The sequence below is a fragment of the Dioscorea cayenensis genome, chromosome 19 (assembly GCF_009730915.1).
Source record: "Dioscorea cayenensis subsp. rotundata cultivar TDr96_F1 chromosome 19, TDr96_F1_v2_PseudoChromosome.rev07_lg8_w22 25.fasta, whole genome shotgun sequence".
Taxonomy (NCBI): Eukaryota; Viridiplantae; Streptophyta; class Magnoliopsida; order Dioscoreales; family Dioscoreaceae; genus Dioscorea; species Dioscorea cayenensis.
Genome location: NC_052489.1, coordinates 25,497,235 through 25,522,424, shown reverse-complemented (window position 1 = coordinate 25,522,424; position 25,190 = coordinate 25,497,235). Strand labels below are relative to the sequence as shown.

The 25,190-nt window shown below is 35.3% G+C and overlaps 2 protein-coding genes, 1 long non-coding RNA gene and 1 pseudogene across 3 annotated transcripts; 3 read left to right on the top strand and 1 right to left on the bottom strand.

The window, feature by feature from the left end:
- Positions 1-3,086: 3,086 nt before the first annotated feature.
- Positions 3,087-10,332, bottom strand: LOC120249472. Its single transcript, XM_039257988.1, has 3 exons — positions 8,578-10,332; positions 7,370-8,442; positions 3,087-3,722 (listed from the first exon to the last, which is right to left on the bottom strand). The coding sequence occupies exons 1-3, from the start codon at positions 9,967-9,969 to the stop codon at positions 3,593-3,595; spliced, it is 2,595 nt and encodes an 864-aa protein (XP_039113922.1). The 5' UTR covers positions 9,970-10,332; the 3' UTR covers positions 3,087-3,592.
- A 1,505-nt stretch (positions 10,333-11,837) lies between these two features.
- LOC120249572 (phosphoglucan phosphatase LSF2, chloroplastic-like) lies at positions 11,838-15,782 on the top strand. The gene is made up of 4 exons (XM_039258125.1): positions 11,838-12,307; positions 12,800-13,005; positions 14,820-14,990; positions 15,305-15,782. Exons 1-4 carry the CDS (start codon positions 11,866-11,868, stop codon positions 15,506-15,508), a joined length of 1,023 nt encoding a protein of 340 aa, XP_039114059.1. The 5' UTR covers positions 11,838-11,865; the 3' UTR covers positions 15,509-15,782.
- A 110-nt stretch (positions 15,783-15,892) lies between these two features.
- LOC120249571 lies at positions 15,893-19,370 on the top strand (annotated as a pseudogene).
- A 3,116-nt stretch (positions 19,371-22,486) lies between these two features.
- On the top strand, positions 22,487-23,945 carry LOC120250508. Its single transcript, XR_005533026.1, has 3 exons — positions 22,487-22,763; positions 22,877-22,936; positions 23,535-23,945. It is a non-coding gene; the product is annotated as an uncharacterized LOC120250508 (long non-coding RNA).
- The last annotated feature ends 1,245 nt before the right edge of the window (positions 23,946-25,190 follow it).

Genomic DNA, 25,190 nt, shown 5'->3' with positions numbered 1-25,190 from the left:
AGAGGAAGAACATCAACAGTACTGTGGAGTTAGTGACGGTGTTGTACTGGTATCGGCATCCGTTGGTGAAGGAGGCGGTGGTAATTAATAGCGATGCCTCACCCGTGCCGGGGAGAGACACCGTGGGCTAGCTAGCTTTTGTGCATGTCACTTATCAAGGAAGGGACATGTTAGTGTGATTGAAGAGACTGCAGGAGCAAATTGGCAAGGTTGATGGTGCTCAAGACGGTGGTTTTCATGGATGAGCTTCCAAAGTACTCCTCTACCGGGAAAATTCTCAAACTCAAGCTTAGAGAGATGGGGGAAATTGGATTCCAGTTGCCACAAGTTGGGATGGTGAAGAAGGCGTATAAGAACAAGTGGTAACATGCTTTTAAAAACCAACCTATATCTATATTATTATTATTTACTATATAATAAAATAATAATCAAAATTAATATTATATAATAAAATAATAACTAAAATTTATAAAATTATGGCTAAAAATGGACCACATCCAGTTACCAATCAAACAAATCCACTAAATTATTATATTATATAAAACACAAATGAAGGGATCCTTATTTTGTTAATAATTTTTTTATATAAATTAATCATGTGGTTTTCAAGTATCGAAGAAGAACGAACGGCGTAAAACACATAATTGACTGGGTACCATTTGGTAATTGGTTGATTGATTACATTAATGCATCCATAGTACTATAGAACATTCAACTAAATGGTCAAAGAAGTGATGAAGAAAATTGGAGCTAATGACTGATGCATTATCGTTGAACAAGAGCAAGCTAATTGTAACATTGTTATTATTTTCATAAGCTAGATAGATGAATATTATGAGAGCATATGAATACTACCACAATACCTATTCAAAATACATGCAATTCCACGCAAGGATACATAAAGAATGTTTTTATCCATTTTGCACCTTGCTTTACAAGGATCATTCAATTTTTTATTATATTATTTTTTCTTAAATTTATGTCCTTATTATATGCATCCTAAATTTTTTGCTTTACCTCCAATACCTGAGTAACATGTATAAAACCAAGATAAAAACATTGGTAACCCAAACCTGAAAAATATACATATTGCTAAGGCCTAGGAGTTAATCTGAATGTTATTAAAGTCCAGCTTAATTTGTGGGTAAAAATTTATTTGGACCAATGGTCAGGCTGACCTAGTCTGGGTTATTTTTAATTAACCTTGAGTAGTTATTTTTAATCATCCAATTTGTCTTTTTAGAATTGGTTCATATCACGTCCCATTTGACCTTGAATATGAAAGCCATGTGTTTCAGCCTCGCCTCTTTAGATTTGAAAAAGCCTGGTGCTTAGTTGAGGGATTTGGCGATTTACTTAGGAACTAGTGTAATGAGATCCCTTTTGAGTGATACGGTGCTTTTATTGTTTCTAAAAAACTCTCCCAATATTTCAAGGCAAGGTTGTGATTTTGAGTTTAACATATGTTTAGGTCCATGAAGTTGAGAAATTAAGTTGTCCATATCCACCATGATCTTGAGACAATTGATAATTTGAAAGAGCTAAAACAACTGATCACTCTAAAGTAGCGAGGATAGGAAGTGGAGTTGCATCCGACATTCGATATTGTTATGTGTTAAGAGAAAATTTACTGGAAACAATGATCATACCTGACTTGGTTAAAAAAAAAATGACACAAATATTAAATTCTTCTATGTTGTAACTATTGAACGTTGTAACTATAATCATATCCCTTATATTTACCATGATAATGCAATTGTTGATGGAAATGATGAAATTGGATAAATTTTCTCTTTCTAATGTCAGGCACAATATGGTGGTCATCGTCAACAACAAACAAGGAATCAAAGAAATCAAGGTTATGTTTGACTGTTGACAATGCATCCTAAAATACAGAAAGGAGAAAGCCATCTATATATATATATAGATCAATCTTTATTATGATTGAAATAAGGTGGCGTGCAATTAGAGGTAATATAAGGTTACCCCAAAATATGAACGAAATAAACTAAATTTTTAAATAATAATAAATATTTATTATCAAACAACTTTATATTTGATTTATAAATGTTATAAACTTTAATTTATTTGGAACCTATTAAGTAAGAGTATTATAATAAAATCACAATTAATAATATAAAATTACCACCTAATTAAATATAGACAGTTATATTCTAATCACATTACTATATTGTCAACTAAACAGAAATTGAACATATTCTATTAATATAACTTAGTAATTATATTCCGAATAATAATGTGAAATTCTGTGAACCAAACAATCTTTTAGTGGCAAGAGATGCTAATTAAAAACAAGATTGTTTATTTCAAGTCAAATGTTTTAAAAATTTATAAGAAGCAAAGCTTTCAGAAAATCATACTTTAGCTTAGAAAATCTAAAATCTACTAAGAATAAAATTTACCTAAAGTGTTGCTCGATACGCCAAGTCACAAAAGACACATGCAATCCTAGACAATCAAGTACATCCTTGCTTGATCAAGTTGATATAAAATATTTTAAATCTATGTATAACTTTTTAAATTATTAATTTAGCCACTTGGGACTGGGAACTTCAATGGAAATTCAGTTGGAGTTATTGTTGATTAAGGCTGACTATAAAAAATCCAGTAAACATGCCTCTTAAACCTAATGAAATAGGTGTTGTTTACAGGATAAGACTGCGTGTCAACTATTGGACAAGTGCCTCACACTATATTTTAAGCAGGAGAGTTGTACATATCTATAGGGAAAATAACAAAATCATAGAAAACTTTACCCAAAATGGGAGCCCAGAATAAGCAGCAGAAGCAATATGAAATCAAAGCTGAAGCAGCTCTCACACATTTTATTACTTTTAGGGGAAAAAAATTATTAATTTTTAAAAAATTAGTAAAAAATTATATCATCCTCAAAAAGATGATTTTTTGACACATCAGTATACAGAAAATTTAAATCATATGCAGGTTACTCACTACTGGGCTCAGTCCACCTTTTCCTTTAGTTAGTATGTATAAGCATCCAGTTATGAAAAATACTTTCAGTTCAATTTTCTTTGCTCTGTTTCATCACTGAGCGAAACCATTTCCAGATTTGGCACATTGCTTACTGCATTTGGATTGAGGGAAAATTCGAGAAAACAAGTAGGCAATTAAAACAGACAAGAGGAAGACAAATGGAAACAATTCTATCTTGTTTTCCAATTCCTCATATTTCCATTTCCACCAATATTCATCAATGAAATGAAAACAGAATTATATATATAAACAATGATAGTATTTTTTTCCTCATCATTTCATCATTTTCTCTACTCTGTTCCCTTTAATTTCCCTCAATCCATTCAGAGCCTTAATACAATATATGGCAGATATTGCTAAGGAGTCCATAAAGCAACTGCAGGGGAGGTGTATAATATGTGACCTGCAATTGTGCATGTATGCCATCAACCCACACTAATGGAATGACCATATCATTCTCATTAAGAAGGGTACAGTACCACACAAAAAAAAAAGGGTTCATGAACTCATTTCAAAATAAGGAAGACTACTTCCCTTGCTCTCCTTTTCATCATCTTTAGTTGTCATGGTATGGTAGCTATATCCTGTCCATTTGATTGGATGCCCAAACTGACTGTACATCTGGTCCAGTTGAAAACAAGCTACCAGGATTCAGAGCAGGGTTTGAATTCCCAGCATCCTGCAAACCATGTAGAGCCCATTCTTTCCTGCAAAATCAGATGAAAATGTGATTAGCTTCTCAGAGACGGAGCAATGCGGGATCACTAAACAACAAGCATAGAAAAGAGTCAGGTAAATTACTCATTGAATATATATAATCAAGGATATCTAACTCATCTCAAGTTTAAATTTACTTGGGTTCCCAAATTAATGCTCCAAAAAGAGAAACATGCTGTATGGTGCAAGGATAAGATTCATAGAGACTACTTGAGACACCAAGGCAATGTTAATGAGCTTACAAAATATATGAAAGAAAACTCATGCACACCAATGTCTGTTTTGAAAATGTTAACAGGAAACAGACAACTGAACTTTGTAAATCTTTTGCAATGTGCAGAATAAAAAATTCAATTTGGTGAACATATCAGCATGCCAGAGAAGGCAAGAATTGATCTTTAATTGTTGAAATGAAAATTTCAGAATGGAAATAAAAACATGAAAACAGAAAATCAGACAATATCAAATTGGAAGGCATGATGATGAATTGTGGTAGACAAAAGTAACACCCTCCAATTAGGATTTACCACATGAATCATTGTTCACCATCAAGCTAGGGAGAAACAACATCAGTCACCTGGACATAAATCAATTTAAGTCTTCAATAATCACCCTGGGTCATTCATTCAACCCCTCCAATAATTTCTCCGGGAGATCACTCCTCACCTCAATCAGATGCAGTGTGATTTATTTACACATGGGACCCTTTTCTATTACAAGTATCAGAAATTGACCTTACATCCAAGTCTCATCTAAAACCCAATTAAATTTACTGCACATCAAAACTATCATCCTTATCTTTAGCTAAAAGCACGAGCCTGGTTTATCAGACTTAAATGACGGTCCTTTGCAAGTTTAAAGATGTGGAAGATAATCATACAAGTGAGCTTGACTTTTGTCAATAAGTAATGCCCTAAGTTCTTCCAAAAACATAAATTCAAGATGCAGGGTAGGATTTTATTCAGTTTGCCCATGAGTATATAACAATTTACAGGTGAAAATTTATACATATGGATCTTCTATTTGGAGGCAGCAATGGATTCACATTTGGATCACATATTCCTCACATAATCCTACTGCCTGGTTTCTCTTATACTTGGGTACAAATACTACTCTCACGCATGCTAATTCTGCAACAGTAATCATCTATAAAAGATTATTTGGTTCCCAGAGGTATGCCAATTTCTTCTGTTTACATCAACATTTTTCTAAACTAAATAATGCCTTTCTCATAAGCCATGTGGTATCAACTGCAATGATGCTTCTATAAACTCCGCTCAACAGTGTCCAACACTACCTCATTCAAATCCTTAAATCATCTTTCCTAAGTCCTCTCATCCCTCTAAAGTCAATACAAATTGCATTAGAATGCCTATATGGCTATATGTAAGTACATAAACAAACCATCATAAATAACTCTTTCTCATGTTATCTTCAATTTAGACTACTAATTTAGCACACAATTACCCCAAGCTCTGATTTCATATTTCCACATAATTTCCACATATCCGTCTAGATATTACCTTAGCTGCTGCAATAATTTCGTGTATTTGATGTTTTTAATATGCTAACATTCTAAACCATAAAGCATAGCAAAACCAGTACAAATGCAGAATTTACCTTTTTAATCCAGAAAGATCATATGAACACATGAAATTGCACTCATAATTCTCCGTTTAACCCATCAAGTCTTTCAGTTACAAGTTGCACCTTCTTATACCTTACCATCTCTTTGAAGAATTTACTGATTCCAAGATATTCAAAGGAACACTTTAATAGATATTTTGTCCTCAGAGAAGGCTCAACTGTGTTCTATATTTATTATACAAGTAAACCTACATCCAAATTGTTTAATTAGCATTCTAAAAGTTCTAACATGAGTTCCATGAATCATATTAGCATTCAATCTTGTTCCACTTTCATTAGTTAGTACAAAACTTTATGTAAAAAACATGGAACAAGGAATATCATCTCAAATGGTTCCAATGATCTTACCCATCACTACTGCAGAAAGAAAGAAATTAGATGAGTGCAATTCTATGGTGATTGACAACTCATTAAACATGTCACTGCTAGTTCTCTCTCAAGTACTATCATTTTCAGACATATCCTTAACAATCTCAAAGATACAATAAATAGGTACCTTCTTTTCCTCTCAATAAACCACCATATCGGCCTTCTTAAGCACTTAACTATGGCTTTTTCTAATAAATAAATGGTACATAAAGGTAATAGCTTTTCTCTCTAATTTATAATATTAATTGCCTTTGTAAAAGCGAGACACATAATAGACCAAAAACACATCCAATGGCATCGCAAATATACAAGCTAGACAAAGTACACCCTTATACCTCAAAGAGATACATACATGAACAAAATCATCAATCCAAATCCAAATAAATTGCATAAGGCCCTATTTAAAGAGATAGATGTTTTCTGACAATAGAAAAATTTAATCTGAATTATAATTGATAATTCAAAGGAAAAGATTTGAGCTAGAAGCATAGGATTTAGAAAAATGACATATATGTCTGTGTAACTACTAGAGTTTGATGATATCTTTACAGTGAACACAACACGTCAAACTTCAATATGGACAAAAATGTATTGACATCAAAACCCTGATAGGTTTTGTAAAAGATGTAGTTTCTATTTTCCTAGTTAAGCTTCAAAATAAGACCTATGTCACCTCCATCAATGTATAGCTGCTTGTTCCAGTGTCCTACGATTTATCTGAACAAATTCAAACGCATAGAGAACCAACCAAATAAACTAGAAGATATGCAGACCATATTTAGTCAAGTCTGCATATTAATTCAACCAATTAGGTAAAATCTGGCCAAATTAGGCTGACTTTGGCCGAAGGCACTGAGGAAACTGTCTGAAGCAAAAAATAGACAAAATGAGGCAGGTTGAAGATCAACCTAGAGATATAAGCAAGGACCCAAAAAAAAAGGGACAAAAGTGGAGATATGTCAACCTGCATCTGTTAAACTAGGGTGCCGGACACATTCTAAGACTGGTTGAAGATCAACCTAGAGATATAAACATTTTTGTCTGCAATGGCATGAAAAACTACCAAATAAATATGATGAAGGACAAGAAGATCTGGTATCTCTTCTTAGACTGGTTTATTCAAGGCATATCTGGTACTCAAGACCATTACAAAACCAGAACTATACTGTTTGACACTTAAAACATTTTAGAATGCAGATGCTTAATTTCTCCCAAAATTAATAAATCAAGTAGCTATCCAAATCATCTTTCTAACAAAATTATTGATAATAATAATAACTATATAAATTTAGACCTTAGATATATTTCAGCAATGAGAAAATAGTTCAGCAACAGTATCATCAATTGGTTTTAAATCAGAATTTGGGAGTTGGACACAAATTAGCGGAAGAAATTAAACAAATCAAAGATAGAACATCTGAGTCAGAAACTATCAGAAAAAGAGTAAATATTCTGCAGGTTTCCTGGAATAACGACTAGCACCATAAAGGGCAGAAATAGGGCATTCTCTGGTGTTGATTTTCTGAAAGCAAGATACTATATAAAAGAATAAAGCTTATAAAATGAAAGAAATCAGTACAAAAAGATAGAAGAAAAATTGAACAGAATGTAAATTACATACTTGGACCAAAAATTAGCAGGAGGCAGATCAAAAGGGCGGAGAGCTTCTGACCCATTTGAAGCATCATGTCTCATCTCATTCCTGGCAGCATTATCCATGGGATTAAACTGTGGGAAAAAAGTCACATGACTTTCCCCATCTCCTGCCAATTGGGGGAAAAGAGGTTTACGCATCCATATATCACTCTCATTTAGACCATGACCAAAACGACTAAACATTCCGCCATTAAGAGAATTGTCCACATGGGCATTCTGCGGAGAGTGAGTGCCAGGAATGGAAAGATTTTCAACTGCAACAGGTGACAACACAGGAGTGTGAGACAATGGATGCATCATCATATCATCTAGGTTTGACTTCTTCTGCCCCAGAGGCAAAATCCAATTGGAAGGTCCTGTTACCATATCCAATGCATCCTGAGCTAGTGGAGTGCCCCACATTTGCCATGTCCGTTGTTCAAGTGCAATACTTGCTCCATCCAGTGATTTTGGGGTGCTTGGAGATTGGCCTATTGCAGTGCGCTTTTCTTCTGAAATGCGTGATCGAGAAATGGGGGATTCAATGGGAGAAGGTTTGATCACATCAGCAGGGGCAGTTATCTTCTTACTTGCATTGTGTGGTTCGTCCATTTTATTGCAAGAGACAAACCCAGCACCTAGGTCCAGTGGAAAATTGTCCAGTGAATCAGAAACTGGGCCAAGCAAGGAGAGAGGATATGGGTTATAGCATGGATCCTCAAAAATTTCTGCCTCCTCCAATATTGAATTCCGTACTCGCTCACTGGATATAGATTCAGCAGGCAACGAATGAGAAACCAAATTACCACCCCTTGAAACATTTACTGAAGGGGAGACACCGAAAGATGATGGCTGCACACTAATTTGGCTATCTAAAGAATAACTAGCTGCTACTCTTTGATCCATCATACATTCGTTATGAGTTTCAGCTTTTTCATTCTGGTTAGAAAAGCCATTGGTGTTCACACCATCATGAGGAGAAACAATTGTAGAGCGAGTAAACAGCTGATGCCATGATTTCTTTGGTGCAGCCGTTGGAGGCCGAACCTCTGACCCAACCTAGAAGGAAGTGAACAAGGCAATAGAAGTTCCAAGAACTTAGTTAATACATGATCTCAATTTCACCAATGTATATAATGGAAACAAAGAAATAGAATAACAAAGAGAGGGAGAGGAGTAACAGTTAGAACTCACAGCTCGATCAAAGTTAGACTTTGAGATCCTATCATCAGCAGCTGAAGTGATTTTTCCCATTGCATGAATAGCAGGGTAAACATCTTTTCTAATAGCAGAACTAAACGTTTGATCCACATATCCAAACTTGTTCACTTTGGCAACAGTAGTAGAGGTACCCTGAGCATTTCTCCCAAAAAATGAAGCCCCATCGAAGCCCTTGGAAGGAGACAGAGATGACCCTGTAATGCGATCAAAGTACTTAGACTTACTTGTTGCCACCTTCAGCCCATTGCCAGATTCTGATGTGTGGCACTTATACTTGCCAGCCACAAATTTCTGTCCATCTCGTCTCTCAATCTCATACTTTTTATCAAGCTTACGCTTCTTCTCATTTTCTCTGCTAGTCTTCTTATCAAACTCCTCTACATCAGAGTTGCTTTTGCTCGAACCTTTGTCCTTCTCTTTCTTTCTATCCTGCCTCCTTTTCTCTGCTTCCTTCCTTCTATCTCTATCCCCATCCAGACCAGAGCCCCGCGAATGAATTCTCTCAGCTTCCAAAATCTCATCTCTCAACTTTCTCCTTTCTTCCACCAGCCTAGCAACCTCTTCCCTCTGCTTCCTTTCCTCTTCCTCCAACATCTCCTTCTCCAACCGTGCCTGCCTCTTCTCCTCAGCTTTTCGCCTAGATTTCTCTCCTCTACTCTCTTGGCAATTCCCACCATTCTCTCCTCTACTCAACGACCCTTTGTTATCCCCATCTGGAGAGTCCTTGCTTGAAGAACCAATCCGGAAAATTTTCCTCAGAATCCACCAAATGCTCCCCAAAAAATATGAGAGCAACTTGGAAGCACAGAGTAGAGCCCCCGAATAAGACTTCTCCGTCATGCACCGGTTGTTACCAACCCAATACCGGGGGACGGGACCTATCCGGCTTCCGTTCCCCTCGGCCGCCCAAGCGTACCCACAGATCCAACCATTGATGCCCAGGCTCGGACCAGAGCCTTCGGGGAGATCAAGAACGGGCCTTTTAGAGATGTGGCCACAGTAGGAGCACATGAATTGTCCACAGCCGGGTTTCTGGTCGCGATAAGGGGTGAGACAGTTGCGGCACCGGCGTGTGGCGGCCTTGCGGAGCCTCTGGAGTTCAAGCGCCTGCGCGCGGCGGCGCTCGCGTAGCCTCGCGGAGCAGCGGGCACGCCAAACGGAGAGCTGAGGCATGAGGATCTCATACCAGAAGAGGGTTACGAGGAGGACGGTGACGCAGGCAAGACGCGGCGACGTGACTTCAAAGCGGAACCGCGGCGGCAGGAGCTGCGAGAACGCCCAGAGTGCAATCAGCGGGATCACCAGCCAAGGCAGCATCGTCACCAGCCGGCGCGACCACCTCTGCACCACGCACAGTATACACATTATCCGCAAACAATATTTCCCCAATCTCGTCGCCGGCCGTCCTTCAACACCTCCAAAAGCAATCCTTAACCCTAGAAACCTACTAAATCTCTACAAAACAAGAATCCAGGAATCATATGAGCCCTAATCGGGAAGAAACCAGGGGTTTCGTGGGAATCGCGGAACCCAACGGGCGATCGATCGACTGCACGCTTCCAAGGACTCGATTGGCGAGGAATCAAAGAAATGGAAGAGAAGACGATGCTCAAGGTCTCCAAGAGAGCACTTTGCCGTGGTCCGCGTCCACGAACGGGAGGAAATTCGTCGGAGACGAAGAAGATGGCACAATTTACCCAAAAAAAAGAAAAAGAAAACCCAACAAAATCATAGATATTAAAATATCCTAATTTTCTGATTTAAATAAATATTACAATAATTCGCGGGAGTAAAATGTATAAAAGGAGTTTATCGAGGGTTTTTTACGTAATTTGGCGTCACAGCATTGATTGGTGGTTAGAGTGGAGAGTGGGAACAAATGGCTAATAACCGAGTTCGGAATCATGTGAGAACCACCATGAAAGGATTCAATTCGGGTCACGTCCATGTGGACCCGGCCCGGGCATTGACCAGGTTGAGTTTATGGGTCAGGGGTCGATAGGTTTAACCCGATAGGTTAAACCAGGGTCAATAATAAAATATTAAAAAAATATTATAATAATTAATAATGATAAAAAATAATTTAACTTATATTTTGATAATTTAAAAACATAATTATTTTAATTTATATCTTTTCTGTTATTTTTAAAATATCTAAAACATAATGAATTTAATATTCAAAATTTTAGTGTAATATATAGATTTTTAAAAAATATATAAAATATTAAAAAAACCCTAATCCAAATCCCAAGACTTTAATTCCGGGACTCACAAAATTCAAAAACAAAATTTAAAAATACAATCTCTCTCCCCCGTCTCTCTCTTTCTCGTATACTTGCCGCCCCTTCCACCCAATCTCTCTCTCTCTCTCTCTCTCTCTCGCATCTAGCTCTCACCGTCTCTCTTCCATCTCTCTGAGTCTCTCCCCGTCTCTCTCTCTCTCTCGCATCCAACTCTCACTGTCTCTCTTCTATCTCTCTTCCATCTCCCTCGCAAATCCCTGCCTCCGTCTCTCTTCCATCTCCTCTAGCTGCGGCCTCTTTTCCATCCACCGTGACCTTTATTTATTTTATTTATTTTAAAAACTTATTATCCGGGCCAATAGATTACCGGGTAAACCGACCGGTTCACGGTTGAACCGCCCGAGTCATTAAATTAATACCGGGTTTTTATATACCCGGTTCAAAGGTCATGCCCGGACCGGTCACATGGTCGGTTTCCGGTTTTTTCGGTTGAACCGGCCGGACCAGTCCGGGTCTGACAACCATGCCAAGAAGGGGTCTTTTAAGTGATGGCATGAGATGGAACGTGAAAGGAAGAAGAATGGTTTAATTTTGGTGGGGGTTGCGTGGACAATGATAGGCTTTTTTCATCAAACACTTGGCTGATTTTGATTTGGTTTTGGATGAGGAGGGTGTTTAGCGTGTCTGGATAATAATGCTTAACCTTTCTCTTATTTCTTAATCTATTTTGAGGTTTTATTATGAATATTTTATGATATCTAAGAATTAGGATTTGTTTCCCACTCTTTTGGAGTTATCCATGTTCATAAGGTGGTGTTATAATGAAGGGTTTTAGAGGTTTGAACCTAGTTGGTGTGTTTGTTGTGCCAAATTGGCTGGTGTGCTTTTGAGGTGGAGCTGAATTTGGGTTGTTGAAACTCTTGTAATATCCCATGATTTTCACATGAAAATAAATCTTATTAACTTTTAATTAAAAATGTTTGACTCTTTATTAAAATTTATTTTAGATGGGACAAAGATGGTAGACTCCTTTCTTATTGGAAAAGCCATATTAAAGTTTGACCGTTCATTTGCCTCGATATCAGATACGAATCCACATCTCGAGGCGCGCTTGTGGTCTTTATTCCTTCCTAAGGCCTTGGCGTTCCTTGCAAGAGAGGAGCAAAGGAAGAGTGGGATGGGGTCGGTGGCGAAGAATGGGTGGATCTCGCCGGCGTTTCCAGCTCTCTTCGGAGACGAGGGCTCGTTCAAGGAGAAGCATCTTCGCTCTCTAGTAATGGCGTCCCCGAGAAATCCTCTGAAGCATGGCATTCTTTGCAAGATCTCTGGCAGCGGAACAATGGGAGAGAATACCCATGGAAAAGTTCAGGTGAGTGTCTCTAATGGAAGGAAGATCGAGGACTACAACACCGCCATGAAGAGGATGATGAGGAATCCTTATGAATACCATCATGATCTCGGTGAGCGACTACTCTATCCCTCCCATTCCCATCCTTCTTCATCTTAGGATTTTTGTTGCATGTTTTGTTAGATTGGTATTTTGAGGAGGTTTCAAAGAGTTGCATTTGAGGAAAGAGTGGTGCGGATATAAATGATTCACCAATCTCTTGTTAATATTTAGATTATCTGTTTTGAGATTTATGGAAGTCTGGAAGACCATACTTTTTTGGGTAGTTTCGAAGAAAAAGGAGTCAAAAATGAGTATGATAAGATGTATTTCTTCATGATGAGCTTGTTTTCGTATTTCATTAGTCTTTCTCATCTGCATATAATTGTCAATGTTTTAGGCTTAAGGAGTTGTGTAGTTTTGAAATGATAATGTTCTCTGTTGAACTGTTTTATTTAGTTTCTAATGCATATGTAAAGATAGGATCATGATATTTGGTGGTGTTCAAAGGAATGTTGTGCTCGGCTTTTAAAGTTTGTTATTGCTACTAAACCTTGAAATTTAGGCATGAACTATACCATCATAAGTGACAATTTAATCGTGGGATCCCAACCTCAGAAGCCTGAAGATGTTGAATATCTGAAGGAGGAAGAGAAAGTGGCATATATACTCTGCTTGCAACAGGATAAAGACATAGAGTACTGGGGGATTGATATCCAAGCTATTGTTGGGAAATGCAAAGAACTCGGTATTCTCCACATGAGAAGGCCTGTAAGCTTATGCTTTTTTCACTTATTTTATATCATGAATGAAAAAGTTTTTAGCATAGTTTCTCATTTAGCACATGGTACCAATGATTTTTCCCTATATATGATAAATTTGAAAAAATTGCCATTAGTATGCTATCTTGATTTATCTGAAGTAGAAGCATCTATTTATGTTCTGCCTTTTCAAACAATGAATATAATTTATCTTAAATTTTATTTTTCTTTAATTCATATTATGGAATTCTTAGCCATTTCTTGGATTTTTAGATAACGTGGCATTAATAGTTTTTTTATGTCTAGCTTCTTGGGTTTTAGGATTTTACTGGTTGCCAATTGCCTTTTGATTTTTATAATAAGTTTTGGAAACCTTCTGGAGGTCCTTTTGTAAAGAAATAAGAAATATAACATTTCTATAAAGTCCAGTAGTATGTCGCTTTTACCTTAAGTGGCAGTTGAGCTATTTCGACTTGAGGGCTCTTTTTTACAATGATAAAAACTTACAATTCTCCTGCCTAAATTGGTTCATGAGTCAGTCAAATGCAGTGAAACTTTCCTATGGATATAGGCTATTTAATGTGTTTCTTGCCTTAACCCATGATATATAGCATGTCAACAAGCAATGTGGTTTTTTTTTAATATTAAAAACGAAACAAGCAACATCACTTAATTCTCTCCAATTTAAGCTAATAGTAATTGAAACAAACTCGTGAATGAGTTGTACTCGTCTAAATGCCTGTGTTTAGTTTTAGTATTAGCCAATTAAAAAAAAACAGATGCGTGGCTACTAAGAAGTTATACATATACAGTAATTTCTATTGAGAAATTTTACATCAGCAAAAAGCAATCTAGTTTTCTCTTCATTAGTTTTTCTAAACCATTGTTGATTGCTTCTTGATGGTGTTCCCTATTGATGAGAATTTAATTGAACATTTTCCTTCATGTTGTGCCCATTTATGTTGTGATGCTTCATATGGTCTACAATGATGTCTAGCATTATAATTTTTTGGATTAGACATCTTTATTGGTCTATTCATCTAATCAATTTTTATAAATTTTTAAACTTGGACATAAAATTCTTAATAGAGCAGCTGAGTTGTGACAGCGGAGTGTTTAACAGACAAAAGAAGTAGAAGAAAGCAGGGTAGGGTTTTTCTTGTTTCACTTATGCCCTCGTGGACGATCTCAATATTCAAAAGCTTCAAGCTCTCATTTCAAACTTAAAAAGATTGAGTGGGATCAAATTTAATTTGAGAAAATAAAATATCTTGTGACATTATATGCTTTCATTCAAATTTAATAAGTAATCGAGAAATGTGACCTCTATTTGATTTTAATAAATGAAAATCTGGTCCAACACTGAAGTGTTGTTTTATTTAGTACACATTACGTGAATTCTTTGTACTGAGAGGCATTTTGCATTTAGGAAAGACATCTTACTTCTTAATTTGATTTGATGGCTTTATTTTCAGTTTCAAAAATTAAAAAAATCAAGGGTTTTCCAATTAATGGAAATGAAATTTCTTGGAGACCCATAATGCCTAGAAATTTGAGGATTGAAGGAGATGATATTGTCATATAAGATGCTAAGAAATTGATCATCAGGACGTGCTGTCTGTAAAAGATTTACCTCTTGTTCTGAATTAGTTAAGATTATTATTGGAAATATTTTGAGTTTTTACCTTTTAATTTCTTGTTCATTGCATGGATAGTCAAGTACCATTTATTAAGCATTAGTTTCAACTTCTTAATGTTGTTCTCAGCTTCAAATTAGAACTGGGGCTATTCTGTAATGTTAACTTTGATCATGTGTGTAATCAGGCAAGGGATTTTGATCCTGATTCTCTGCGAAGCCAATTACCAAAAGCAGTTTCATTATTAGAGTGGGCTATGTCAGAGGGGAAAAGAAGGGTTTATGTTCACTGTTCTGCTGGTCTGGGCAGGGCCCCTGCAGTTGCTATCGCGTACATGTTTTGGTTCTGTGACATGGATGTAAGTCCTATCCTAATGCTCTGTGCCCTTTTCTTATAGCATAGAGGCCTCTCTCTCTCTCTCTCTCTCTCTTTCTAGCAAATTTTCCCTAGTATGATTATAGATTGTAATGTACATATCTCAATGCCCAGTTGCCCAAAGCATTTTTGATATCTCTACTGTTTATTCCATATGGATAATGGATGAGCGTCTAAAATTTTAGCTTGTATTTGATGTTTCAAACTATAAATTTGATTGAGAGCTCTTCATTGGCTCTCCATAAATGTATATGAAGATATAAAAATCTATGCCCATCTTAAATTTTGGTTTTGCAGCTGAATGCAGCATATAATGCACTCACTTCAAAAAGGCCCTGTGGGCCAAATAAGAGAGCTATTCAAGGGGCTACATATGATCTGGCAAAGAATGATCCATGGAAAGAACCTTTTGAGAACCTTCCAGAGCATGCTTTTCAAGGCGTTGCAGATTGGGAAAGAAAGTTAATTCAAGAACGAGTTCGTGGGCTTCGTGGTATTTGATTATTTGATCTTCAAGCTCCCAATTCTGTGGCTAGTAAGCCTCCTTGCTCTTTCATTAGAATGGAATTTGTTGCTTTTACATATTTACAAACTTTATACAGAAAATGCTGTTGTAATAATATTCTGTCATGATGAATTTGCTGCTTCCATATAACTGGAAGATTGAATGTGGCGAAAATCAAATAATATGTATGATGGATTTCATCTGAAGCATCGTAACTGGAACATGAACCAATCAATAATTAATGAAGCAAGTCTGATGACTGCTTATTTATATTTTCTGAGTTTATACTATAGTGCTAATCTGTTAAACTTCACCCATTCAATATGAGCCTGGAAAATGTCATAACAACCATCTTTCTGCTATGTATATGATAACTTGAAATAGCCATATATGGTGGAAACGTTGGTCATTGGGTGGCGAGATGTTCGTCATGCACAAAAAGGTCCAACAAACTGTGCACTGATGTAACTGCACAAACGGATCTGCAACCGGAGATATTTTCCACTAGCTTGAAATAATTAATCCCTTAATATTTTGATAAATGGCAGTTATGAATAAAAACAGTTGCCAAAATGAATAAAAATGGTAAAAACTTTATTTGTTTTCGGCAAAGCTTTTATAGGAACAATGTCAGTTCTAAGTATATCTTACTTGAGTATAAAGGCCATGACATTGTATTGTTGGCAACATGTCACTGTCTTCGTTTTTGTGTTCTTTGTACAACAATGTACTTTGTCTTGTTTCTGCATGTATGAATGCCTAATTCTATCAAAGGCGCTATATATTTGGGATATTTGAACAATAGGCTTGATATACACATTTTCAATTCCTTTTAAGCTTTTCATTTCCTTCCAATTTGCAACCCATATCAAGGTATTGGAGCTTTGATAAGCATTCGGTTGTCTTTGTCTGCCATGACCATGAGCATGCATATTATTTGATTGCATGTTCATTAAAGTCGCCAGTGGAGTCAAACAAATTCATGAGGATTGATTCACTTTGTAAAGAGCAGCAGATAACACTGCTGAAAGCTGTTGTGCTGTAAGTGGCTTTTCCTCTGCTATTCGTAAACTTTTTTGTAAGAGACTAGTTGAAGCATGCAACTATTGAGATCCAGTTGATTGTATAATTGTTTCATCCAAGATTTCAAGTTATACTTAGGCTTTTTCACCTGCTTCAGTCTTTGTCTCTAGGCAGTGTGCTATTGCTAATCAGCATTCAATCTTTTCATGTTCTCAAACATCCATGGAAGAAAGGTTTGGAGAAAAAGGCAAGCAAGGCTTACTTTTTCCTTAATTGAGAAAAAAGGGAATTCGGATGAGTAAATCTATGTTTTAGGCTTAACTTAGTACATTCTTGTGATAAAAGTTGTAACAGAGGAGAAGCCTAGAATGGATCGTGTATCATCCCCTAACTATCACTCGCACAGGCGCACATTGTTTCGTTTCAAGTTCTGACGGACCTGTTCTTATTCGATCAGGATATGTCACAACCAATGCCGAATCAGGAGCTGATTGCCAAGGATTTGCATGGCTTTAAATGGCGATTCAAACATATATTCAGAGGTAAAAATCTTATCATCCTTGCACGATGCCTGTTCTGATTTTTTGGATATCATACATAATAAGCATGACTCCTGAATTTATTAGACAACCTATTTGTCCTATAAAGTTTTGAAACTATTGGCTTTGTTCATGGTTGCAGGGCAACCACGAAGGCATTTGCTGGACAACTGGCTGGAGGACATTTGTAACATCTAAGAGATTGGTTGCTGGTGACGTATTCATATTTATGGGGTTTATTATCATAGAATTATGTTTCAGATTTTCACCTGTCTGCGGTTGTACTTGATTTATAGAAAAGAAGTAGACCAACCATTAGAGGTACCTACAACCCTTCGCATGGGAAGAACAAAACAGACTTCGTTTCTGATCTTTACCTACTCTCTGATGGTACGTGATTTATAGAAGTGGATTTTTTGAAGTACCATTTTGCTTCTGTACTATGAGGAAAACTTTCAATGTTTCATAGAGGGGAGAATGGAGAATTGGGTGTTGGGCTGAGGTGGCTTGCTCGTCAGCAGAGTACGATCCCGCCCTCTGTGATATCGAGTCAGAGCATGCACCTTGGCGTGCTTGCCACTGCATCTCATGCTGTTTCAACTCAATCACTTTTCACAGTTTACTACAAGCCAAGGTGGGTAACATTTTTTTTTTTTGCGTGAAAAGACCACTGTGTGTTTTATTTTTACTCCCTGTTTGTTCTGGATGATTTATGCTATTATTTGCCGAGAAAATTGTCCCGGTTTTTCATAATCCAGAGCAAGCCAATTCATAGTGAGTGTGAGCAAATATTACAAGGCAGTGAACAATGGATTAAAGATTGGCATGCGGTTCAAGATGAGGTTTGAAGGGGATGATGTTCCAGAGAAAAGGTTTCTTGTCCTTGCACTGATTTTGTTGTTTCTTGTGCACCTTTAATTTGATTACTTGCTAACTGATCTTGATTGACATTGAACTTCCCATCTCAGTTTTGCGGGCACTATAATAGGAACTGGAGACATTTCTCCTCATTGGGGAGGTTCCAAGTGGAGGTCGCTGAAGGTTCCCTATCTTTTGTTTCTTCATCAAAATTTCATTCATACTTTGATTATTTTCTCATTGTGTGTGGTTTCAGGTTCAATGGGACGAACACATTAATATTCGCGGACCAGATAGAGTTTCCCCTTGGGATGTAGAACTTCTCAATGCCTCTGTGCCAGTTGCCAAGGTTACAGAATCAGTGGCTGTAAAGAAAAAGAGATCACACTCAATGATTGATTTCCGAGATGCTTCTCCAAAGGAGGTTCAAGACGGCGATGATCTGAAGGCCACACTCCCATCATGGCTATGGGCTTCCAGCAGCTGTTTAACTGAGGACTCCTTGTTGAAACCAAACAACATGGAGAGAGGAAAGAATCCTGAAGTGAGTAACGGCTGCAGACTTTTTGGGTTCGAACTGGTTCAGACTGCCAGTTCCACAGCTCCTGTTGAGAAGTTAACAGCTGGTCTAATCACCACCCCAGGTGCCACTAATGAGCATCCTGCTGTGGTTATCTCTAATTCTGTCAAGGACTAATCGACCAATTCAGTGCTTGCGAAAGTTGCAAAGCAACAGAAACATATACTGCAGATATCACCGAATCAGTGTCTGAGCCAGCAGAGCTTGTATACAAGGAGCCGCACAAAGGTAGATAGAGGGACTACTGGAAACAACAACCTTTTTTGGGTGTATCTTCTGATTAATTATTGTGTGTATTTGTTAAGGTTCACATGCAAGGCATAGCTGTTGGTCGAGCCATAGATCTCACAAACCTTGAAGGTTACAACAAACTCATAATGGAGCTAGAAGAAATGTTCGACATCAAAGGAGAGCTACGCAATCGGGATAAATGGGAAGTGGTCTTCACTGACATTGAAGATGATATGATGCTTGTTGGTGATGACCCATGGCAGTGAGTTCCTATGAAGCCCAGTTTCCACTTTCATATAATTCTAGTTCATTTCTAATGAAAATGCCTTCATGTGCAGGGAATTCTGCAAGATTGTGAAGAAGATATTCATCTATGGGAGCGAAGAGGTGAAGAAGATGAGACCCGGGAGCAAACTTCCAACTGCTATCACCGCGGAAGGAGGCTAACCGGCCTTGACAAAATAAACAAATGTAGATCAAGGTGGTAAGAAGCCAGCAAGAGCAACTGATTTTGTAATACATGTTACAGAGTCACGATATGTTTTGCGCAACCGAAGTTGCATGATAAAAAACACATTGGATGATTACAAAACAGTTAGTTCATTTTTGAGAAAAGAAGTGTGAAACATAAGATAAAGAATCTCATTCCATATGAATTTATTATTATTTAAAAAATATTTATTATTATTTTAATAATATTATTTATTATTTAAATATCCAAAAATCTTATTTTGTATTATTTAAAAAAGTTTTATTTAAATATTTAATATAAAATACATTTTATACATTTTAAAAAGTTATGGAAAAGTAAAATAACATTTTATACATGCACAGTTGGTTTAATAAGTGAAAAAAAATTCTATAATAAGTGGTTTACTATAAAATAAATCTTGGGTTACTAACCTCCCAACTGGTGTAAGGTAGTGGTGTCAAACGGAGTTGGGTCGTGCTTGGCCCAAGCACGGTACTACAGTACCGTGCCTGAGCCAGGCACGACCCAAACCCTGGGCCGTGCTGGGCTAAGTGTTTGCAGCCCGCGGGCCGGCACAGCCCACAGCCCGCTTCGGGACAACATGGTCCGGCACGCCAAATGCAAATTTTTTTTTCATTTTTTTTTAATTTTTTAGTATATTTTTTGTTTTTTTAGTCAATAAGGCTTTTAGTTCTATGTTTTTGAATTTTAGGATATTTTTTTATATTTTTTAGCAAATTTAGGGTATTTTTTATATTTTTGGGGTTTAAAATAAAAAATATAAATATAATATAACCGGGCCAGGCTACATGCTGGGCCGACCTTGGTGGTTGGCAGGCCGTGCCAACCCGGCACGATTTCTAGACGGGTTGTGCCGGCCCGTTTGACACCACTAGTGTAAGGATCATCACTCTAAAAGAATGAACCATTTATTATATGGATTTCTCATTTACTAAATCATCTACCCATGTAATATAAAGGGTTTTCACTTACAATAACGATTTTCTACTTATTTGGTTACAGTAAACCACTTATAGTATTTTTTACATTCATTTTTTTTTTTTATTATTATCAAGGTAGAGAAACCGGGTCCGAGTTTTATTATCGAGATAGAGAAAATCTGTCCCGGCACATATTTGACCAAAAAAGAAATATAATAATAATAATAATAATAATAATAATAATAATAATAATAATAATGAAAAGCAGAAATAGTAGATAATAACTAGTAAAATAAAAAACTAACCTAAACGTATAAATAATAACTAGAAAGTAAATAAAAACTATAACAACCAAAAGACAATAAACGGAAACTATTAATTATAACCCATAACTAGCACTACTAACCGGGAATGTATAAATACTAATCCGAAAGTAAACATAAACTATAACAAATATCAGACAGTAAATGGAAACTATTCATAATAACAAGAAGTAATACATACTAATTAACTGGAAATAATATATGATAAACAAAAATGATCAATGATAAACACAAACTTATATAGACAATAATATTCAAAATTAGATAAATAAAGATATTTATCATTTTAAATTTTATAATTTGGTAAATAAAAAACTTTGATTAATCCAGGGATAAATTAATCTATTTTTTAAAAATATTAATAAAAGTGGTACATAATCTATATATAAATAGAAAAAATTCTATTATTATTTATTATTATTATATTAATATTTGTAATAAAACGAATAATATTAAAAATTAGATAAATTAGGATATTTAGATAAATTAGGATATTTATCATTATAAATTTTATAATTTGATATATAAAAAACTTTAATTTATCCAGAATAAATTGATCTATAATGAAAAGCGGAAACGATAAACAATACCCATTAAAACCGGAAAGTATAAATAATAACCCGAAATTAAACAAAAACTATAACAACTTACAAATAGTAAACAGATACTATCTATCGTAACTTGAAACTATCAGGAATAACCGAGAACTATCAATTATAAACCGAAATAATCAATGATAAACACAAACTAATTTACACAATAATATTCAAAATTAGATAAATTATAATATTTATCATTTGAAATTTTATAATTTGATAAATAAAAAATATCCATTTATAAATTAATCTATATTTTAAAATTTAATAAAAGTTGTACATAATCTCTATATATACATATATAAAAAAATTTCACCCCTTAGATTTTTATGACCATAAATGTTACTCCGTTTGCCTGGCGGAAAAAGTATTCCTACCTATCTTATTAATCATTAAATGTGATTTTGCACCTTTTCTCAATGCCAGACTTTTTTTTTTTTTTTTAAGTGGATAAACCACTATATTAGAAATATCAAAAACAAAAAAGAACCAAGTACAGATAGAACAAGAGAAATATACTCCCCGCACCACAAATGGTGATGCTAAGGATACAAAAACAACACAGCGACAACAGACAACCCGAGGAAGGGAGCTTCCTCAATGCCAGACTGTCTTACAAGTGTCTGTACGATATGGAGTTGTATTCTCTAGGAAAGCAAGCCCAAGATGGTGTGACTACCTTTTTTTTCCAGCTTTTTTAAAATTCTTGTGTTAGTTGTTGTTGTTATGGTTGTTGTTGTTTTCTTCAAACCATTCATTATGAAAAGGTTTTTGTGTGAATCATGCATTCTCTATGGTGGTTTACATTAATTGCTTTCTGTGCCGGTTTCTTTAACTAACCGCAGCATATAGACTGGGTATGCTAATTTTCATCCGTGATTTTGTGAATGTATTATCAGCCAACAACACAAGTTTGACTATGACGACATTGGAAGACTGGATTTAAATAATTGATTGCTGAGTTTTTCTGTGAATTATTATTATTATTATTTTGGTATTTATTTATTACCCGGGTTTCATTCTGTATTGCCTGCATAATATTTTACTCCGTTGTTGTTTTTTTGGGTGTATGAACAGACAGAAATGTCTGTCATGGAGTTCTTCTGGATGCCTTCCAATAATTTTATTGAGTGCATTAATATTGGCGTAACTCAATACATGCAATCATTTGTGTCACTTGCCTATGTGATGAACTCTTATTGGTCCTCAAACCTCAACTTGGTTTCTAATGAGAGAGACCAATTGGAGAATGGGGAGTTCTGGAAAACTATGATTGATCCTTCTTAGATGTCCAAGATAGTTATGTTTTACCTAGAAAATTGTTTTATTCTCCAGCTCTATTACAAATATAGCGACTACTATATACTTGGTCTAACTTAAATTGCATATGCAGCACTTTGTTTACATTTGGTCACATAACTGATAAGTTTACATGCTATCAGTAGACTGATAACCTCTTGAAACTCTTGTTTCTGCATTTTATTATTTTCCAAGTATTGAAAATTTTGTAGGTTTACCTTCTTATATACACAGGATTTTGGAACCAGGCCAAACAACAAACAAGTATCATTTCTTTGTTTAGTTGGGTTGGGTCATGTGATCTTGCTTTTACACTACTTTTCTTTTGCTCCATGATTTGATTATGAAGCTCCATCAACTTTTTCTGGGTCAATTATTTCTGATAACATGTAAGCTTCTCTTTTGTTCCCTGAGGCAGGGCCCCAGGCTCCCTTCCTATCTTTTAAGATTTTATTTTATTTTATTTATTTAATGGATTGGCTAAACTTTCCTTATTTTGAAGACTCATGCAACAATTAAAAGCTTGTGCTCAGCTCACACCAGATGATTGCAACTTTAGAAGGTATGTGTTGGCAAACTTCTATTTTATATTTATTATATTGGTTTGTTTAGACACTTGAATACTTCATCTAGAGCAAAATTTTAGAATTTGGGATTGCAGACAAAGCTGAGATTTTTTTATTATGAATCACTTGCTGGTTTAGATAAAAGATTAGATGTGGATGTTTTAAAGCTTGAAGCTTGTGTCAAGATTCCAAGCATAACTAGTTGAATATTGAAAGGCAAAGGTAAATAGGACCCAGTAAACTACTTTAGAAACTTTAGAAACTAGGTGAAGAAAAAGACGTACAGTTGTTTTAGTGTCTTAAAGACAATGCGTGAGTGGAACTAAAACATCAATCATCGAACAAAGGCACAGAAATAATGTTTCTAACAAGCACTACTTGTTTCACAGTGTTTTTTCTCATTCTTTTCCCACTTAATACCTCATGGAACATTAAATACTTGCCTATGATATGCAGACATGTGAATCAATCAATACATCCTTTTAAAATGGCCAACATGCAATTTCCAGGCAATGCCAAAAATGAACTTGTTGTGAATCTTGTGGTCCAAAACTGATCCATCTGTAACTGATACTGGTTTGTGTACATTCACAGAATCCAGTCTCTGTGCATTTATAACCATACAAGTATGACAAGTCCAAGGACATGGATTAAAGTAGTGGATTGAAGGGCTTTTGGGAGTTAGTTCACATGCATGAATAATAGAAATGCATGAAGATAAAGAGCAACAGCGTTGCAGTAGCAGAAAGGACGTTGCATATGTTGGCCCTCTGATGAAGTGACAGTTACATCACATGCAATGGTGGCTTCCTCTCTGTTTTCTCTTAACTTTGATATATATGCTCATATGGGGATGTGTTCCTTCCTAGTAGGCACTCACGTGAGCTCTTGCCTGCCTTCCATTATTGTTGTTGTTTTGGGATGTTCTGCATATATTACTCTTGTGTATATCTCATAACAATCATATTTGTTTAATTTGTTTGTGGATGTACCCAACACTAACCACTACTAATGTTTCTCTGTGTGCATATTATCAGGAGGGGTGTTATTTATTTATTGATTTTTAAATAAAATAGATAACTCGTAACTCATTAAAAATAAAAAGGCAAACTAATAGCATGAAAACGAAAGTAGCTAAGAGTAGCAATAAGAGGGAAAAATAGGAGTTCATCTCCCCTGGTTCTGGAACTAGAGAATACAATGGTTCCAGCTTATCATATTTTGACACGTGTCCCATGTGATGTTATTATATTTTTTTCTATTGTGATTGTGCACACATGTCAAAGTTTAATAGGCTGAAACCAGGGTATTCCCTGATTCCAGAACCAGGGGAGATGAGTTCGAAAAATAGAGAATAATAAAAAAGAAACAAATGGAAAAGCCGAAGATAAAGTTAAATGATGACTTTTAGGAAATGGGAATGGTAGTGGAGTCCACAAAGTTGGGTTTTGAATAGCCGGAGATAAAGCTAAGAGCATTCGATGCTGCAGAGAACTTATATATATATATATATATTAGGCGTTGTCCTTGGTATCTCATTTCAAATGTTTTATGAACGTTTACTGTATAAATAAATAAGTGCAATTTAAATTTTTTAATTATTAATATAATAAATAATATAAATAAAAATTTAAATGGAATAAAAATATTAAATTTGTTTCTTGAAACACCTTTGGAGTATATTATAAAAAATAATATAATTAAACAACTTCTAAAATGAAAACTGTTATATATTTTGAATTTGAAAAGTCTTATAGATATTTATTATATAAATAAATAAATGTAATTAAAGTTTTTTTATTATTAATATCATAACTAATATAAATAAAAAATTAAATATAATAAAAAAATTTAAATTTTCTTCTTTAAACATTGTGGGAGCAGATTATTACATCTACTAGATATAGATATTTGATAAATTTTAATAATAATTAATAATATGGGAGAAATTTTTTCTAAAAAATACGCAAATTTTATTCAAGTCAAATGTTTTAGAAGGTAGCCAAGATCAAGAGGTTGTAACTTAATCGGCATTGCTATATCATTTTTTAGGACTATTTTGAGATTAAAAAATTAAAATAATTAAAAAAAACATAATTTAAATTATTATATAATTTAAGTCTAACCGGTTAAAAATTGTAATATAGATTGTCGATTGAAATTCTAAAAGTAACATGTACAATAACATGGATTTCTTGAAATTGACAAGTGTGTAGTTGGATAATTAAAATTAAAGTAATTAACCAATGT

Bases quoted from the DNA above. Each gene is read 5' to 3' on its own strand.
- LOC120249572 (XM_039258125.1), top strand. From the start codon at position 11,866: ATGGTAGACTCCTTTCTTATTGGAAAAGCCATATTAAAGTTTGACCGT. The intron at 12,308-12,799 runs GTGAGCGACTAC...CTTGAAATTTAG, and splicing joins TGAATACCATCATGATCTCG to GCATGAACTATACCATCATA. The intron at 13,006-14,819 runs GTAAGCTTATGC...GTGTGTAATCAG, and splicing joins TTCTCCACATGAGAAGGCCT to GCAAGGGATTTTGATCCTGA.
- LOC120249472 (XM_039257988.1), bottom strand. From the start codon at position 9,969: ATGTGTATACTGTGCGTGGTGCAGAGGTGGTCGCGCCGGCTGGTGACG. The intron at 8,443-8,577 runs GTGAGTTCTAAC...ACTTCCTTCTAG, and splicing joins AGTCTAACTTTGATCGAGCT to GTTGGGTCAGAGGTTCGGCC. The intron at 3,723-7,369 runs GTATGTAATTTA...CTGATTTTGCAG, and splicing joins CCTGCTAATTTTTGGTCCAA to GAAAGAATGGGCTCTACATG.